This window comes from Lampetra planeri, chromosome 4, assembly GCF_965212315.1.
Source record: "Lampetra planeri chromosome 4, kcLamPlan1.2.h2, whole genome shotgun sequence".
NCBI classification, from domain to species: domain Eukaryota; kingdom Metazoa; phylum Chordata; class Hyperoartia; order Petromyzontiformes; family Petromyzontidae; genus Lampetra; species Lampetra planeri.
Window position 1 is genome coordinate 24,022,883 of NC_136110.1, and position 16,909 is coordinate 24,039,791.

General features: G+C 41.3%; 1 protein-coding gene across 1 annotated transcript in view; it reads left to right on the top strand.

Annotated features, from left to right (window-relative positions):
- The window catches only part of LOC144717852 (myomesin-2-like), a 99,954-nt gene that overhangs the window by 54,027 nt on the left and 29,018 nt on the right, over positions 1–16,909 (top strand). The window contains exons 18-19 of the mRNA XM_078593566.1: positions 8,359–8,555; positions 10,729–10,855. Coding sequence (XP_078449692.1) covers positions 8,359–8,555; positions 10,729–10,855 — 324 coding nt within the window. The remainder of the gene's footprint in view (positions 1–8,358; positions 8,556–10,728; positions 10,856–16,909) is intronic.

The window sequence follows — 16,909 nt, forward strand, 5'->3', positions numbered from 1 at the left end:
GAAGCACCCTGTATATGTGCAAACGCCTTGTAATCGTATGAACTGCCATAATGACCAGTGTAGTGTAAGGTGGCGCCCCACTCGAGTTATGGCTTCAATCAGTATGCCTTGGCACTTTGTCTCGGGTCCACCATGCTCAAAAAATGCATCCCTGCTGCGGGAGAACAATTGTTCATCAGAAATGTAGATCAATTTATATCTGGAAAATAATCAGGTTGGGTTTGATGATGCGACTGCCATTCTTTGTATGCATATAAATAATCGGCTTTTATATAAAAATATAAATTTTGATTTGACTGAAATCTTTTTTTTGCCGCGAAAAAAATGGCTTTGCATGGCAGCCGTGCCAAATTTGATAGAAAGTACTTTAGATACCCAAAGTGTAATCTACTCTCCTGTGCATGCACACTTAAATCAATGTGTAGTGAGCAGCTTCTGAGGCACGCCGTGTATAATGCTTATTATTTATTAAGAGCACACTGGGCGATACATTTATGTAACGCAGCTACACATCGCCGACCCTAACACACAACCCCATCATCGGCATCCAACTACGCAGCTGCCCAACTAGTTCAGTGATGGCGATGGTGAGAGCCTTGCAGGAGATTGGCCACGAGGTCAGACGACGTAAAGAGATGACGGTGAGCAGCGATGCAGCTAGGACCCAGGACGCGCAACAGCACCGAACCTCTAGTTCGGTCCCCCTTATATAAGCTCCAGCGTGGCCAAGCCCTGCCTCTGGATACGCCCCCTTCTAGAACCCTCGAGCAGATTCCCGGAGCTTCTCGACTGACTCCGCCTTTCATCTTTACCCCAGATACGCCCTCATAATTAGGCATTACGTAATATACCTATAACCGCGATTACCCCTTCAGGCCGATAGGTGGCACCCTGTCATTACAAATGTATACATTTGACTTTGGGTTTGATTCATGCAGCTATTTTGGCCATCATTCTGCCACAAAGTGGTTTAAAAAAACATATCAAAAATGCAATGTTTAATGAGTCATGCATGACCAATTATGCTACGAACACAATCCCATTTCACCACTTCTCTTGCCACATTTTCTAAATGGATAAATGTGCTGGGATTACAGTGGAGTGAATGTTGACCCAGAATAATTGCAAAAAAAAAAGTCATGCCATTGGTTGGACTCACATCAATAACACTTTGGAGGATCTGGTTTGTGCCAGGGAGAGTGTTACAGTCCAGTCTGCATATGTGGCACCTCCATCCGTTAGCACCTCCAATTTACCCTTTTATATTTGACCTGTGAACTGCAGAGTATGTTGGAAAGTGGCAGAATGGAGACTCACAGGAAAATAATGACATTGATGATGTAAAAATAAGATAATGAAGTTGATGATAATAATTATGATTTTGATACATTTATTCTGATATTGATACATGAGTGCTGCCACTGCTGCTGATGATGAAGATGTAGCAGAGGTCGAGCTGCTCAGCAAAGCCAAACTGAGTCGTAAGATCATATGGGAGGGAACTGGTATACCTTAGAGTGGATAACACTCAAATGTCCACTCAGATAGATTAAATAATCCATTGATGCACTGTCATCTCGCAGCCTTGTGGCTTTGGGAGTTTCATAAATCCCCATGTGATTCACCAACTCAAATCTCCAAAGTGATGGATCACACACTGCGCCAGGCACCCATTTGAAGTCGAATCAAATTAGAAGAGGCTCAGAATAGGTTTTAAAACAATTCACCACTGATGTGTGCCATGGATGGTGATGAGGCTTAAAAAGTAAGTGGATTACAATTGGATAGAGGATGGTGCGTGTTGATGGCGTTGTATATATTGTCTTGAAAAGTTATTTGAGAAAATTAAATTAAAAGTGTAAATGTATAAATTTATGCTAATTTATGAAATTATGAAAATTAGGCTTGGCTTCGTTGTCTAGGGTTGTATTACCAATCGTGATAATACAATGATTCTCGATTTAACTTTAACTCATTATGTTTTAGTGTAATTATGCCCAGTCTCAGAATTCAGATCTCACCGCAGGATAGAGTTATTATAATCCAGATTATTATGCATGAACTAGGAAGGAACCACTCAGACTCTTCTGTGTTGAGCAATTTTTATATCTAAAAACACTATAATATGCGAAAACGCTTATGATCGGAATTGCCACTACAGTACTCCTGTAGAGGTTCTACTCATCGATCTGTCCAATTAACCCTCAATGGTTACGTTGTTAAAACGAATAAAAGGAATAGAATAGGCTAACTTCTCAGAGTAGCACAACTATACATGGCGATAGGAAAAGTCCTTAAAAAAAAGGACAATATTCATACGGAACCGTGCTAAAGAAACATGTACCCAATGGCAAAAGTATACGTCAACGAATTAATTGGTAAGATTATGCAATTAACGCAATGTCCTGAAACAAGAGTATGCGTGTGAGTGTATATGTTTGGCGAACAGATGCTTATCAATTGGCTAATGGGACATCAATGAATTCCCGGGCAAGATTCTGTGATCAAAAGAAGAATCTCAACACGATAGTATTCCTTTTGAGTGTGTAGAATCGTAACATATATGCTTATAAAAGTTGAATGTGTCATTAATACATTAATTGGTAAGGTTATGCGATAAAATAAATGAATGGCTTATAATTATAAACGACCGTATTCATGCAACTCAAGTGGCAAAACAATGCTTTTCACGATCAGCTAATAGTTAACACACCACCTTGGGATGGCACCCCTTTTTGAAACAGATAACTTATTTCGCACTGATATGCGTGTTGTGTGTGTGTGGGGAGGGAGAGCACGAGGTTCAATGCTTATAGCAGGCAGGTATGGTATAAGTTGTCCACATACTATTTCTGTTACTCTGACGAGTTTAGCAGCTTCCGCGGTGCAGCGTTCCTTGTGTAGTGGGTTCTAATCAGGGGCACACCAAGACTTGGAGGCAACATGTTTATTTACTAACACAATGAGCACCACTCAACGTTCCAAGTTTAACTATGTACATTCCAAGCAACCATGGACATTATGGGTTAACTACGTAAGGTGGTGACCACCATCCCTAACCACCTAACCACTTGAACGGAATCTCTATGTGGTTGAACCAGAACAGCCAACACGTCGTCGGGTCGTCGTGTGCGGCGACCGAAGAGCAAGGATCGAGGATCGAAGAAGGCAACTTCTTCCCCGGGTTGAACAGCCACGCTCCCTCTCCTGAGGTGTCACGCCCCCTTCTCGATCCTTCGTGGAGGCTCTGGGTCCACATCACGTGGCCCGCTCACCCCCTTCTGGGCTCCCCGTGTCCCCTTGTCCGGTCACGTGCTCTTGTGGGTTCACCCAGACTGTCATGTCCTGACCCGACCTCCGTGACATCCGGAATCTGACCTCTAGTGAGCCCTTATGTATAGTACACACAGTATCGCCCTAGAACTGCTCATTTATGTCGTTACACAAGCAGGGAGCTGGGTCGGCGTGTATGTGTGTGTCGAACACACTTATTCTTCCTGCGTCGTCAGTCTCTCTCCACCGCTGGGTGGTTGCCGAGTCGGCACGTTGCTCGCTGTCGGCGGTGCTTGTGCTGGCAGGGTTTATGGGTTCGGCTCCATCTGCGTTGATGTGCACGATGATCCCGTCACCAGAGCGCTCGCAGCTCGTCCGCTGGCTGCAGCACTTCACCGCCCTTGGCACCAGACACTGTTGATCCTTGTAGACTGTAGAACGGCTTGGAGAGACAGCGCCTGTCGTCCCCCCCCCCTTCTTGAAGAGAGTCCTCAGGCAGTTGTCTATACGACTTCTTCTTGCTGCTCAGTGGACACGTTCAGGTCCTTGTCATTAGCTGCCTGCTTCGCGCGAACACCCTTGGTGCCTCCCCCACCCTTCCTCCAGGACAGGGGTCGGCAACCAAAACAACAAGAAGAGCCATTTCTTTCCAATTCGGTACAAAATTCAGTATTTCAAGAGCCGCAATGCATCTATGTACATACGTACATATCGTCAAGAAGCAGCCCGTAAAGAGCCGCATGCGGCTCCGGAGCCGTAGGTTGCCGACCCCTGCTCCAGGAGGGCTCCTGCTGTGAGCTGCTTCAGGGAGTTGGCACTCAATGTAGGATAACATTCAGCGATACACTGTCAGCGCCGAACTCAACGCTCGGCAAACACATCGCCCCTCTCCCCTGCAAGGCTCGACACTGTTGATCCATGTCGCCTCGACCTTTGTTGGTGTGTGCTCGGGGTTCCGAGTCAGCACATCTGCTGGGCTGCAGCGCCGTCCTTCTTCCAGGAGGGCTCCTGCTGTGAGCCTCTTGTCGCCGCGTCTTACTCACTCCCAAAACTCATCAATTGTATTAGCACGCCTCTTAGCTTCTCACAACTCTCATAGCTTAGTACAATACAACTTATCTCAGTCCTCGACTCTGCAAGCGACTCAATACGTAAGGGTAAATATCGAATAAAACATTCAGCGATACTCTGTCAGCGCTCGACACCCTTGGTTGATTTCGAGGGCCTTGCCGTTGCTAGACTGATTTGCGTGGTTTGGATTTTTAGTTATATCCGCAAAATCTCCCACCTCAGACTCCTCTTCTCACAACGGAGCGGAACTCCTCTGATTCCGCTCCTTGGCCTGTGATTGGTCGGTTCTGGTGTACACGTGTGTGTGTGTGTCTGTTTGTTCTAATTAATTTAAGTACAGTAATTTCCTAAGTCACATCAAGGCCTGGCTCCTGTCCCCTTCCTCCAGCCATCTCATGGCCTGTGGAAACAGATGCTTTCAATTGCCCCTAAGGGTAGTTATTCTAGTTTTACAACTTTCCATAGCAATTAACCTGCAGATGTCTTTTGTGTGGACGAGGCAGGGGGGGGGTCTTTTTGGCCTTGTATTGCCTCAAAGTGTGAGTGCGCAGGTAGGAGGCACTGCATTCTTGTTTGGAAGTCGCTGAATCCGTATATAAAATAAAATCGATTACATAAAAAAATAGACAATATCACTCTTAATATAAATTCTTGGAAAAGGCATATTTACAACAATGGACCAGTAGATACGCAGCAAACACTGGTATGCTTATCATCATCATTTACCATTTCCACCATCATTCTCATCTATCTTCACCTTTATGATGACCATCATCATTGCTGTCCATCATCATTATAGTCATTGATATATTTTAGTCATGTTCAAATCGCCTTCATCGTTACTGTCGTACCTCCGATTAGCACGGAGGTACGATAGTATAGTTGGGTATGTATGGTGGGAAAGAAGTTCAACATACATACCTCGTCATCGTAATTGTTTTAGATAGCGCTGTGCCATATTTGGCTTCACGCTACATTCCACATCTCAGCTATCACACACACACATTAGCGTGTGTGTGTCAGATAGATGGAGCCTCACTGGTTGGCTCAATTTGTTGGTGAGACGACATCAACACGTATGGCCCTCATTCCTGTCAGCAATCCCACAGATACCTGATTAGCTTTCAGATTTTGTCGCGTGTAATTTCAGGCATCAGAAAGAATTAAAAAAACGTAAGAATACAAACTCTGTATTATTACAGAAAATCTAACAACCACGTAACGTTGAGCACAAGCATTAGAAACATGAATATTCCCATTATCCACAATGGGGAGGTGTTAACTACCTCGCCTGGCATGCAGGATTGCGTGGGTTCCATCCCTACCCTGACGCCTATATATTTGGAGTTTGCATGTTTATCTCCTTGTGGTGGCGTGGATTTTTATCCGGGTCCTCTGGTTTTTCCCTCCACATTTACAATTATGTGTTTAGATTATTTGGCTGCAATTAATTTCAACACGATAGGCCACTTCGTTGAGCTATAATTTGTAGCCAGGTGGCTTCTGAAAAAGAGCAATATTGCTCAGTGGGCCTTACCTGGTGAAATAAAAAAAAATTGTTCATAGTTTATTTTGCATTTGTTCATGGGAGAAGGACAATGCATCTGTCTCCATCACTCCCCTCCTTCAACACCATGGTCTTCTCTTGCATTGATTAACATTCAAGTAGGAAGGCTTTAATTTCAGTTTAATCAGCACATATAAAAATATTGTAAAGGTTTCTGTTAAACGGTTCTGCAGTACAATGATTAAACATTTTAAATGTTAATATACACTTATAATGTGCTATTCCTAAAAGTATACATTGTAATTGTAGCACATTAGTGCATTATTAGGATGAGTCCAGAGCAACATTTTAATATTTTACATGAAATATATTTTACTTTATTGTAAATGGCCCTTGTATTTCAGCTTCTGCATTTAACCAGGCAAAGATTTTAAATGAACACAAATATAAAAACACATGGGGAAATCAAACACATTGCGTACTTTACGGCAAAACTGATCATGTAACATTTACTTTGACTTGACGGTGCAATTTTACTCAAATTGCAAGTTGGCCATTATGCACTCTTAGAAGGCTGTGGAGCTGATGGGATGTGTAATAAAATATATATATATTTGCAGGTATTCAAATGCATCGTGTGCCTATGTTGTTTAATTCCCCCACAACAACGTTTATTGTTTATTCGTGCAAATGAACTAAGCGGTTGTAAAGATTCCATAAAAAAACACCTCGAAAACAATGAGGGACAAGTGTGGCACATTAGGAATGGATCACTCTTTTAATTATATCCTTGTGCAGCAAGGGAGTAAAGTGTGGTTCTGTGAAGGTCCTGATGTGCTGTGCAGTGCATCAATGCATGTGTGTACAGCAGCATGTGATAACTGAGTCGGGCCTGTAGGTGGCTGGCAGGGTTAATGAAACAGGACCCTGCGGGGTGGGCTGGTAGGAACGAATAACCAAAGAACATAATGTATTATTACACTTGTTTAGCCAGGAAAGCCCCACTGAGTCTAAAGGTTTTTGTAGGGTCCTGCCAAGTGTTTGCAGTAGGGGGCGATGTTGCTACACCGAATCGGACGATACGAAGGGAGAGTGTGAGGCCTAGTTCTAGGCTTTAGGCCTAGCTGTAGGCGTTAGGCCGCTGTGAGTTAATTTTTAATTTAAATGTTTTAATTATTTATGTAAAAGCTTTAAACTTAAATGTTTCCATTTAAAAGCATCAGGGAATGTAACATTGTTAAACATTAACTCCCTTGCACATACGCGGGGGTACGATACGAAGGGAGAGTGTGAGGCCTAGTTCTAGGCTTTAGGCCTAGCTGTAGGCTTTAGGGTGCTGTGAGTTAAATTTTAATTTAAAAGTTTTAATTAAAAGCTATCTCAGGGAATTATAAGGGAATATTACACTTGTTTAGCCAGGAAAGCCTCATGAATTTAAATGTTTTAATTAAAAGCAATCTGAGGGAATTATAAGGGAATGTTACACTTGTTTAGCCAGGAAAGCGTCACTGAGTCTAAAGGTTTTTGTAGGGTCATGCCAAGTGTTTGCAGTAGGGGGCGATGTTGCTACACAGACGGACGGACGGACGATATAATCTGTTGTAGGCTGGTCCACTTCGTTCCTACCAGTATAACCGCACGTGTAAACCAGCCACATGGTTAATGGTGTCTCGGAAGAATTGCTGCGTGTAACATGCGCTGTTGCATTTTACAGGTAAAGGACCCAAAGGTTGTTTTTGATCGTTATATAAATGTTCTAGACTTGTTCTAGACTTGTTCTAGACTTTAAGCTTGGCTTTGAATTGTTCGTTTGTGATATATGCAATTAGAGGCGTTTTAGCACTGTGCATTGTAAAGGGATGACGCACTGTAATTAGTTACTGTCATTGTAATTCTCTAACTCTAATACTATTTAGTCTATAACCATGCCCATGTACCCAGAGTATGACTACTTGCAATGCTATTGAGAATAGAACACGTAAAGTAGTAAGCTGTACAATGGTGAGATACAGTACGTATACTGTACACATACAGACACAGTAATATAATGGGTGTAATATACCGATATAAGTGGATGGTATAGATAGACATACAGCTTAGGATTAAAGTAATAGTCGAATAGTGATGTGCAAATGTGATTGTCAAAGACAAGGATGGTTTATAAGTAGTAGAATTGGGTTTAAGAGAAAGGGTTAATGAATAACCGAATTGCTGCGTGTAACACGCGATGTTGCATTTTACAGAGTGACGGTGCGGTTCTTCACAAGATTAATATTAACTACAATAAATAAATGTGCTTGCCTCGATTTGGAGCACCTGCCCACGTCCTTAATTTCGAGTGTGCAACACAAGGATACGCCTGCTTGAAGCCAGCTATTATCAGCATACATTCGAATGCAAGAATGAACGTTTTTGCTCTAACACACACATAATAAATTACGAGTTTCCCCCCAAGAATGTGAACAATTTGCCTGATTCAGTGTCACCCTTCTTCGTCCTTCCTGCAGTGAGCCCATCGCCTCCCCATGGGATTACGTTGCTCAACTCCCAAAAGGATGGCATGGTGCTGGGTTGGAAGGAGCCAACGTTCCTGGGAGGTGCCAGCGTGACGCACTACTACGTGGATTACTGCGAAGTGGTGGCGGGCGAAGCTGGGGAATGGAACGAGGCCAAAACGCAGTCTATGGGAGAGCGGGTGTGCAAGGTACGTACCATGTTGAACTTCTTTCGCACGGAACGGAGCCAACCGTGCTAATCAGAGGTGCAGGGGAAGGACAACAAGCTAACACACACAAACGCAGTTCTAAAGGAATGAGTTTTCAATATAGATTTTAAAGTTCATAGCTCCAGTGGCTTCCTAATATCGGCAGGGAGAACGTTCAAGTCGGCCGCAGAAGCGCATTGACCGTCTTTGTTCGATGGTTAGCCAAAAGCCACTGCAGCGAGGATGACCGGAGTTCGCGTGATTGTTTATGTTCCTTGACAAGATCAGCAAGTTATTGTGGTTGATTTGTGGCAAACACTTTGCGTGTAATGAGTGCATCCTTATAATGTATTCATTTGGCAACCATAAGCCAATGTAGCTCAGTGAGCACCGGCCGAACATGGTCGGATCTTGCAGTACCCGTCACGACACGTGCCGAAGAATTGTGTATACGCTGCCTCTTGTTAATGTTGTTGCCAGACGTACCGTAGAGGAGTAAGTTGCAATAATCGAGCTTTGTTCATACTATGCCACCGTGTTGGCTATGTCACAATTCAACAGTGGTCGAATGTGCAAACCCTGCAGCTGCTTCCATGATAATTACATTATTCGCGAATATCATTTGCGATTAATTTCATAGCTTACACCTTACTGCTTCGACGTAAAATGTCAATGGAGTAATTTGTTAATTTTCAATATGGCTTGTGGCACTATGTATTGTTGGAGATTAAGTCCACATATTTGTCAATAACAGTGCCAAAAAAATGAAAAATAATGCAATAGGTGACGTTTAGACTTAAAACTTTCGTGACTGCAGGAATTTATATTCTTGGTTCTTTCGGTAAAGTCACGTAGAAAAGAAAACCAAAATAAAAATTAAACGCAACAAACCCACGACGTTTTTATTGCATCCTAAGCGGTCTTCTTCAGGTGGAAGATGACTGCTTGTGTTGCGATTTTTATTTTTGTTTTCTATCTACGTGACTTTACCGAAATAACCAAGAATATGAATAGGTGACGTTTAGAGCAATGGCCCTTTATCATGAATGTGAGTTTTTATCTTATTTGTACTTGCAGACTGTTGCCATCGCAGGATAGGTGTTCAGGAAATAAAATAATAAGTTGGCCTTACAGGTCGTTCCACTGCATTCAAATGCTGTGTAAAGTATTATACTGGGAACACAAATGTAAGTTCTGTGGTACAAAGTAAAAAATCAAATAAAATCTCGAATCGTATTGCCCTATCACCACCATGGGCTACAGTCAATATAAACCTTCTATGCTTTTCAGGATATAATTATGGATGGACATTGAGTCATTGCAATTCCCGTACTTGATTTATAGAGAAATCACTCAATACAGATTGGACTTGACGTTTTCCCCACGTTATATTTTGTACAAGTGTATTCTTCCTAATTTTTTTGTATTCAAGATCGAGATTACATTCAGAAAGAATAAAGGAATCCTTCATGATGATGATGACGCATGTACATTTTCCTGATTCGATTTAGTTTTGAGTCTTTAGACCATTCTTGAAGGAGCAGCAATTGCACCTTACACGGAATGGAACACTCAAATAATATTGCAACAATAGTAATAATTTATACTCTGTTGTCACTTCACCGCTGAATGAAGGCCTCCCCATGTCATGTCACTCATGGGGGTTGTTTGACCATACTTCCCTACACTGGCCAATGTGAGTTGATGAAGGCAGAGGGATAGCCGATTCAGATACCACTCAACACAATTGCTCGGTGTGTTTGGAAATCATACTAAGGCTTTCTCTTATACAGTTCAGTGCATAAATTACTGCACCACTGCTCCCCTAAAATGCTCAAAGTTAGATTGATTTTGAAATACTGTGTTAATCTTTGCGGTGTGACAGAATGGCTAATTGAAAGTTATTCTTGGTTAATCCTTAAAAATATTTTTTATTTTAGAATTAAAAAAACACTCCTTTAATTGTCTTCTCTCTCAAAATGTGTGAATTAGATGAGTATGATGAAAATGTAATTGCTGTAGCAAATCCAACAGTGCTAAACTTTATCTCTCAATCCAGTTATGTCACTGACATACCAAATCTCGTTTTTCTGTTGTTTGTCTTACATCCATCTGTTGACAGATGCTGCTTATTTACACATCATTTTATTGTATGTATTGTGTTTGCCATCAGATCAGTGGGCTGGAGGACAGCAAGGAATACCAGTTCCGCATACGAGCGGAGAACTTGGCGGGTGTGGGCGACGTCTCCAAGCCCAGCTCTGCCTTTCTATTCAAGGAGTGGAACTTCCCAGAACCAGGTATGGTCACCCAATGTAAGACACAATCCTGCACAGTAAACCCTCTCTATCCGCGAGGGTTACGTTCTTGAAAACTCTCGCGAATGCGAAATTCACGAATGCAGGAAGCTTGTGCCAATGGGAAAAAATTTACCCGTAAAAACAAAGTTTTTCACTATAAATCCTTTATATGCGTGGCGGCTAGAGTCCTCTCGTCCTCTGGCTTGAGATGGCTGCCACCTATGGGTCAGATGATTGCCTGCCACCATTAAGCAATTGGTAATTCAATAAATAAATAAATTCCTAAAATGTTGAACATTTTGGAACAAAAAATTTCACGAAAATAAATTGTCACGCACAACAAGTCTGTGTGCAAAATGTCAGCTCGATTGGATCACGGGAAGTGGGTTAAAAAACGACCAAAAGATTTACACGGTCGTAAGCGCGCAAGCAAGCAAGTGAACTTAATATAAAGGATTTAAAAATGGGGTTACGTTCCTGGTACGAGTGAACATGGGGGAGGGGGGAGAATGGTAAATGTTTAATTACATTGACTACAATAATTAAGTAAGTACTGCTTTATAAAGAACATTTTATTTTTGAATCATCTTTGATGATGATTTGACGACTATGGAGGTGGTGGTAAGGGTGACAAATTCTGGATATGCAGGTGTTTGACAACACCTGCAAATCATGGGACCTCCTTTGCCAGTATCAAGATATAACACTAGGTTTTTCCCCTTTTTTATGGCAACAAAACAGGTGTTAAGATGTTAAAACACCAAACTGAAACCTTTTGCAAGGAATCGTGTCTGCATTAACAACATATACTTGTGGTGAAAATACAAACAAAAAACATGCTCTGACAGTATATGCATTGTCTTTTAAACTGATTGGTCCACACCAGAGACAGCTTTCTTTAGAGCCTAGTCTCAAACAGTGTTAGACCAGAGGACGCCAAAAGGCGAACAGCAAAAAGACAAGCTGTCTCTGGTGTGTCAGAGCATGTTTTTTGTTTGTATTTTCACCACAACTATATGTGGTTAATGCAGACATGATTCCTTGCAAAAGGTTTCAGTTTGGTGTTTTGTATTCAGAAAAAAGGGGAAAACCCTATTCTCAAACCCCTGCACAGTTATAATTTTAGCACTCTTGCGGAGCGCTAGCCGCAGCACTTTCCCTAATTGCATTAACTTGTTTTTCATCAGCCTCACAGTCGACTCGTTTATACCGAAATGTGTTAACGAGGCGACTGTAAGTACGTATAAAGTAAAATAGCAAGTTCAGTGCGAGATTGCTGCGAGACTGAGGACTAAGCGGGCAGCCGAGGGAGCATGCCTAACCTTCGCAAAGAGTTTCAAATGTAAAAGTCTGTGCACACCTCCCGAGTGTCGGTGGTCTGGCACTATATACACTCGTGAATACTGGAATATGCAAAACTCACGAATCCAGAACTCGCGCATCGCGAGGGTTTACCGTATAGCTCCTTGATTTGATTCCGGATTTGTACCGACGCGATTAACTCTACGAATTGAGCTCAAGCGAGTTCCTGTAAAAGTTCCCATCACATCCTAACAACATGCGGTGAAACCCGAAAAACATCAGAGAACTACACAGCACAACCGCAGAAACCTACATAGCAGTAATGTTGTGTGTTGAAAACACGGAATAACGAACACAGCTTGTAACAGCACCGCTGGTTACGCGAAAGGCAATCATTTATAAGATGGTGGGGCATGTGTTATCCATAGTGGATTATTTATATGTGGGTTTGTGCTCATTAAAATAGGGATAGGAAGGGCGGCTTGTGAGTGGTGTAAAGTGTTGATATTCTGACCTCTTCCAATATGTCTGGCCAGCATGGAAGAGTAGGCCAAATACCCTCTAGAGGGGCTCTCTCCTGGAGGCACCTTTTACCACAAGTGGTATGCACCTTTGCCTTTTACATTGTTCTCAAGGCAAATCACAATTAATTCACGTAGGCTTCTGGTGGGCAGTCTTCCATCTTGGACACCCACCTGGTTTCTGTCTTGACACAAGGTGCCCTAGATAATTGAACGTCAGCAGCTGTCTGCTTAAGCCAGTGAATACCTCCAGCTGTGTTCAATTGGACCCACTAAGGTTTATCCCCTGACCCTTCCTCTCAAACTGATCTTAAATCCCCACAATTATTCGCCAAATTTTCACGTGCCAGCCAATTTGAGGCTGGTTATGCCTGTAGCACTGCTCCATATTCTGCACTACATATACTCACCGATGGTATAAACTAATTAATAGCGGTGAAAATCTATTCCCATTTGTCAACCGTGCCTCACATTGGCAACCGTGCCTCACATTTGGCAAAGTAAAATGACACCTGGCAATATTGTCCGGTGTCCTTGTGGATTGTGGCTGCACTGTGGCATTCACCAAGGATCCCATTTGAGAGGGCAGCGATGGGGCCAGGCCTAATTTTAGGGAGGGCACAACCTCTCCCTAGAATGGTAAACATTGCACCTAAAATCCTCGGTCTGGGGGCGTCACCAGTCTTGGCAATTTTTTTTTCTGGAGGCAGAAGGCTGACATCACACCCGACTACACCTCCGTCACCTATTTTTTTACTTACCAAGTAAGGCCCACTGAGCTTTTTGGCTTTTTTTTCAAAAGCGACCTTGCCACAAATTATAGCTCAGAAAGTAGCTTATCATGTGGAAATGTAGAGCAGACAAAACTCTGAATGCATGTTGATTATAAGTGTGGAGGGGAAAAAAACAGAGGTCCCGAAGAAAAATCCACGTGACCACGGGGAGAACATGCTAACTCCAAATTTACAGACATCAGGGTCAGGATCGAACTGATGACCTCCTGTATACCAAGTAAGGTAGTTAACATCTCGCCACCACAGCATCCTGCCAGTAATGCCACTATTAGTACTACTGTCCAGTTGGTGCCCGATCAAGATAATACAAAAGTATTATGGAATATTTATCATCTGCTTGTAAGTTTAATTTAAGTTCAGTTTTAACAAAGGAAAGATTATCACTTTTGTATCTGCCCATGAAGCAATTCAGTTACAAACTGATAAACGTTGGACTCAAGAGGTGATTGCACAATCTCTGAGCCTGTGCTCTGTCACTGTTAGTCTACGGTGCCATTACTGACATCTGACAGTGATTTTCATCTATGGGTCATGATTAAATAAAATTGGTCTCATCATTCGGGTTGCTGATTGACCTCCAGATACAAGCTTAAACCCAATGCCTCCAAATCACTTCCAGCCTATTACAACCTTAATAATTATATTTTACTAATCAATACACTGTACCGTGTTCTTAATACCTGCTTATAAATACATTTAGTATACGTATATAGCAGAAACAAAACACATAATTGCAGTGTGGTCATGGTGACATCTTCATCGATGTAGAATTTTAAATACCAGCCACTGTGAATAGCAATGTGACATTGTTTCTTGTCGCAATAATTACAAGTAAAGACTTTGACTTGTCAAGTATATCCTATTAATACTGTTGAAAATAATGCAGCAGATGGTGGCTTTTTTAAAAGTCTAAAACAATCCACAAGAATGATTGAATGCCTTCACTGTACTTATTTGTGGTTGTTGAAAATATTTAATTTGTACTACAATGCTCAAGCAGATGAGCTCAGATTTCTAAGCATAAGCAAACGGTGAACTATAACATTTCTCAGAATTCGACATAACTGTGAGTCTAATGTTTTGTTTGTGACAGCAGGCAGGCAGAGACGATTACTTGCCCAACATCAGTGTGTTCGCTTTGTTCCAATGCGTAGGACTATACAAAGCATATGTCCTGCATGCAAAGTCATCTTTTTTTTACATAATGTTCAACAAGGAATACACAAGGGATGACTAATCGATGCAAATTTCTAAAGTAGCCAAGTAAAAAGCAAAAAAAGACACCATTGCATATGCGAAAATGTAATTAAATAAATATGACATTTCTAACACTGCAGATGTGTATTGGATATTGGAATGCAATGTGCTAATGGTGGTGTTTGATGCCTGTAGAGGTCTCGCTAGAGATCACAATATACATGTTTTATTGACCTGCTGATGACCGTTCATAAAACGTAGTATTGTCCATCATAAATGCCCATTTAAAAACGCTGATGTACATGTATAACATAATTCTGATTCTCATGTGAATACATATGAATATTTTGTGGGCACTTTGAGACAATTCAAAATAAGCAAGCTGTTGCAGCTGCTGGAATCCACTGCTTGTAAATTGCGTGTGCAATCACTGTACAAACTATTCACTAAGGCGTTGTTAAGCTGCATACCCATAACCTTGGGATAGACCAAAAATAAATCTTTGGAATGGAATAATGTAAATAACACTTGTATGGTTGTGGTTAAATTGGCAGATGTATAATTTGAAAGCATATTTAATGTAAATTCACAACCTGAAAGGCAGTCTGGGAGTGTACATATCCTAGGTGTGATTAATCATACAAAGCAATGTAACATTTTTAAATGTTTGTGTTTCAAACATGCATGAGTGTGGACCATGATTCACTTTTATCTGCAAATAACCTCATCAAGTTCCACCTAATTAAATTACAATTTTGAGGTAAATGTAGAAAGCATTGCATTAAAGAGTAAAACTGGACATTAAAATTCCCTCAAAGGCACGAGGAGTTGATATTAATTTAGACTTGCTCCCTTTAAGGCATTAAGGCCCTTACCAGATAACTCTGCATGTTGCTGGTAGTATGGTAAATAAGTTAGTCTTGTTTATCATCTAGCAATGCACTATTTCTTTCAATTATGCAATTTTATGAAAAAGAAAAATATTTATCAAGTACAATCCTGTGAAACCAGGCCATTTAAAGTAGAATAAAACACTATTTGCATTGGAGTGTATTTTAGATTTGGAGAAAATACAAGGAGCACAGTGCACATCTTTAAGTGGCTATTTGGTGCATATTTTTTTAAAGGCATGGGATAAATTGGATGACTTCCACAACGCTTTCTCTGTCCTATTCACAGGATGGATTTAGGGCAGATTTAGCAAACCTGCCAGAGATCTGCCAAAATGTCTCCAACAATAAGGGACCATGGGATCAATAGCATTGATGTCGTGATGTCAGCTCGTCCCTGTGCCAACAACCCATCAGAGTGTGGCATTGTAATTACACTGGGTTGGTGCATGTCCCCCAAAATGGGATTTTAACACCGCAGCACCTCACTTTCAATTGAGCCTGGGAAATGTATTGCTCGTGCTGTGAGTCAAAAGGTGCCAGTCCAAAGAGACCTGGAATCAAAGGTCACAGCATATTATTACTATTGCCATTGCTATGATTACTGTCTCCATGTCAGTGCATTCTCTGCTATTATCCATCTCTCTAAGTCTGCATGCACTGCTGGCACTGTAATCTCCATGAATGAGGTGATCTCTTTTCTTTCTTTGCATCTGTGTTCTATTTTGTGTGCCTTCATCTCTGTCATATAACTAAATAGCAAGTTGCATGTCACGATTTAATTATGAATTGTAATCTGCATCTCATGATTCACCAGCCGAAAGCTGGGAGATCAATCCAGGGCTGGTGGATTTTGCAGGATGTGAAATAAAATTAACTTAAGTTTAATCAAATTGCTTTTCTACTTAATTTACTATCTTTCTTGGCTCCTTGTACCTAAACATTTCCCAGTAAAAACATAATTTTGAGAAACGAACGAACATAGTATTCATTCTTTTGTTTTCTCATATAAATGTCCAATACATCTAACTTGCCTTTTTTCGAATTAATCGTATTTTCTTTGTGTACCTGCTGTTACTCGTCTTGTGTCTTCATGACAGTTTTACCACCTTTAAAATATGAATTTGCTTTTTAGACTGTGTGTAATTGTCCAGCATTCACGTCCATATCGGCGAACAGACCATATGTAACAATGCAGTATTCGAATTATTGTTAGCATTAATAACTACTTATTTTTCAATATAGATCCCAATTTATGAAGCATATATACTGTTGGTGCTTTTCTTCTGTTTAACATGCTTCACCTGTAAAATTTTGGTATAACTGACCTGTACTCGGAAAGTGTATACT